General features: G+C 40.2%; 1 protein-coding gene across 1 annotated transcript; it reads right to left on the minus strand.

Annotated features, from left to right (window-relative positions):
• Positions 1 to 384: 384 nt before the first annotated feature.
• On the minus strand, positions 385 to 2889 carry LOC115182332 (protein S100-A1). The gene is made up of 3 exons (XM_029743946.1): positions 2784 to 2889; positions 939 to 1098; positions 385 to 681 (listed from the first exon to the last, which is right to left on the minus strand). The coding sequence occupies exons 2-3, from the start codon at positions 1077 to 1079 to the stop codon at positions 517 to 519; spliced, it is 306 nt and encodes a 101-aa protein (XP_029599806.1). The 5' UTR covers positions 1080 to 1098; positions 2784 to 2889; the 3' UTR covers positions 385 to 516.
• Positions 2890 to 3562: the final 673 nt, after the last annotated feature.

A 3562-nucleotide genomic window follows, 5' to 3' on the forward strand; every position in this document is an offset into this window, starting at 1 on the left:
TATAATGTTGAGGAGCTGATGTTGATTCAAAGTAATAAATTCAACATATTTATATAAGGTTTTTCTATGTTGAAAATTGGTTAACATGATGACATAATCCTGTGGTTGGAATGTCACCCTGAAGGACTTTTTTGCAAATCCAATGTATTCTTCACATCACAATAGGTTAACAAATTACATTGAAACAACATTGATTTAATCAGTTTGTAGTGATAGTAGTTTTAACATAGTAAACCTTAGAACAAAGCCTTTCTAGTTCCTAAGAAGTTGTATCAATACTGAACTAGGAAAAGTGACTGGTACTGTCTATTCTGTCTTACACTTACAGGACAAATTACAGGCCAAATACAAGAAAGACAGACACACATCAGACAAATGTGAATAACAGAGAGAGTGGGAAAGCCACTGTTTATTCACAACAGCAAGACATTTATAAAATGACTTATTTGACATATAGAAAAGCAAAGTGACCTATAGAAAAGCATTCATCTCTGCTTCTCCTTGTCCTGTCCTCCCTCACTTCTTGGCAGAAGCCTTCTGGGTGTGGAGCTGGTAGATCTGTTCACAGGCGATGGAGAGGCCCACAACCAGAGAGACAAACTCCTCAAAGTTCACCTTCCCATCACCATTCTGGTCCAGATCCTTCATGATCGTGTCTATGGCGGCTGGGTCCTTCTGGGACTGAGAGGGAAGGAGATGAAGAGAATGAGTAAGAGAGAGAGCGAGAGAGAAAGAGAGAGAGAGAAAGAGAGAGAGATGGGAGGAGGGGAGAGAGATGGGAGGAGGGGAGAGAGATGGGAGGAGAGGGGTGGTTAGATTGACTATGGATACTCTTTAATAAAGTGAGAGAGAAATCAGAATGAGAGATAAAGAGCGCGAGATGAGCGACAGAGAGAAAGTGTAGAGGGACATAAAAGAGAGAGGGATGTCTGTGTTACCTTCAGGAAGCTGGCCAGTTCTGTCTGCATCAGCTCTTTGAGCTCCTTCTTGCTCAGTGTGTTGCCGTCACCATCCTTTTCAGCATAGCGATGGAACACCATGATCAGGGACTCCATGGATCTCTCCAACTCAGACGGCATGGCTGCAGATATTGACACACTGAGGAGGGGAGAGAGATTATGTAATTTAGGGTGGGTGTACTACTGTAGTCCCTGTATCTACATTCACTTACACACTGGAGATCCTGTAACAGCCAGGCTGCTGGTTCAAACCCAACTCAGGCCAGTTTCATTAACTAGAATGGGCTACCCGCGGTACAGCCAGTGAAATAGCAGGGCGGCAAATTCAAAACAACAAAGATCTCATAATTCAAATTTCTCAAACATACAACTATTTTACACCATTTTAAAAGATACACTTCTCCTTAACCCAACCACGTTGTCCGATTTCAAAAAGGCTTTACGGCGAAAGCAAAACATTAGATTATGTTAGGACAGTGCCTAAAAAATAAGCCACACAGCCATTTTCCAAGCAAGGACAGGCGTCACAAAAACCAGAAATACAGCTAAAATTAAGCACTAACCTTTGATGATCTTCATCAGATGACACTCCCAGGACTCAATGTTACAAAATACATGTATGTTTTGTTCGATAAATTTCATATTTATATCCATAAACCCCATTTTACATTGGCACGTGATGTTCAGAAAATGTATTCCCACTAAAACCACCGGTGAATGAGCACTCCTTAATGCAACCGCTGTGTCAGATTTTAAAATAGCTTTTCTGCAAAAGCACATTTTTCAATATTCTGAGTACAGAGCTCAACCATCAAAGCAAGCTATATAGTTACCCGCCAAGTTCTGGAGTCAACTAAACTCAGAATTAGTATTATAAATCTTCCTTACCTTTGCTGATCTTCGTCGGAATGGACTCCCAGGACTCCCACTTCCACAAGAAATGTTATTTTTGTTCGAAATACTACATATTTATGTCCAAATACCTCTGTTTTGTTTGTGCGTTCAGATCACTATCGAATCTAATAATATGCATATCCTACGTTCTGAGCCCGAGTAGTAGGCAGTTTAATTTGGGCATGTCATTCATCCGAATTTCCGAATACTGCCCCCTGTCACTAAAAAGTTAAATCACTACTTCTTATCTCTATTAGACAGATAATATAGCCTACCCCCACAATTAGTCTTTAAGGCAAACAAACAATACACTTTTAGAGAGGATAGGAGTTGGCCTTGGCTCTGTAATCACATTCCTTGGCTGCTGTAGAGTTCCATTCCTTCCACTCCTTATCACACATTCCCTCTACTGTCGACCCCTCTTTCTTTTAGTGCCTACACCTTTTCTTTGGGAACATCCAACATCTCTAGCTGTGTAGACTGTCCTTTAACCTCTGGTTTTGCAACAGTTCAGTGTAAAGAAGATCAGGCTGTTGAAAATTGGTGAGTAATAATGCCTATAAAATGACTTGAACCAGCTGAGAAAAACGTTTGTAGGCCAAAGAGTTCGAAAAACAAAAACATTGCTTCAATGAAACATGAAAAGGTTAGCCTATAGAAATACTACATTATGTCAATCAGTAAATAGTATGGCCCATCAAACTGCATAACAACCCATAGAATAACTGATTTTTGAATCAAAGCAAGCAAAGACTGATAAACCTTTAAGCCTACAAGTTTGCCATTGGCGAGACAGATCATTAGCTAGGCACACTTTATAAACCCGAAACAGTTATTAAAGTTATTTGAGACCTGTTTATTACAATAGATAACCTACTCCGTTAAACGATGGACGCTACTATATAGAATAAGCGAAAAACTGTTACTTACCGAACTGAGAGCCGCTGGAGAACAGGGTGGGGAAGTATCGTACTGCGCAAGAGCTACGAGAATTTAAAGAGAGCAGGCAACGCCCATCTGATTGTGTGTTTTAGCCTGTTTCCCAGCGACGATGTCTGAGAGCCTGGTCTCAGAGCATTTCGTATTATTATTTATGTAAATCTGAGGCACTCCATTTAGTATATGTTGCGTTTCGTATGGTAGCCTTATGTATTAAATTGTTGACGTCCATCCCCATTTCGTATGATATGTTACGAATTATAATTCGTATTATATGTTTCGAATTTGCAAAATGTACAGTATGTTACGAATTTGCAAAACGTACTATATGACAAGCATTTCGCTACACCCGCAATAACATCTGCTAAATATACTGAACAAAATATATAAACTCAGCATGCAATAATTTCAAAGATTTTACTGAGTTACAGTTCATATAAGGAAATCAGTAAATTGAAATAAATTAATTTGGCCCTAATCTATGGATTTCACATGACTAGGCCCACCCACTGGGGAGCCAGGCCCAGCCAATCAGAATCAGTTGTCCCCCACAAAATGGCTTTATTACAGACAGCAACCCCCCTCTCAGACAATCCCACAGGTGAAGAAGCCGAATGTGGAGATCCTGGGCTGGCATGGTTACACGTGATCTACGGTTGTGAGACGGTTGGACGTATTGCCAAATTCTCTAAAACGATGTTGAGGCAGCTTATGGTAGAGAAATAAACATTAAATTATCTGGCAACAGCTCTGGTCTACATTCCTGCATC

The sequence above is a fragment of the Salmo trutta genome, unplaced genomic scaffold (assembly GCF_901001165.1).
Source record: "Salmo trutta unplaced genomic scaffold, fSalTru1.1, whole genome shotgun sequence".
NCBI classification, from domain to species: Eukaryota; Metazoa; Chordata; class Actinopteri; order Salmoniformes; family Salmonidae; genus Salmo; species Salmo trutta.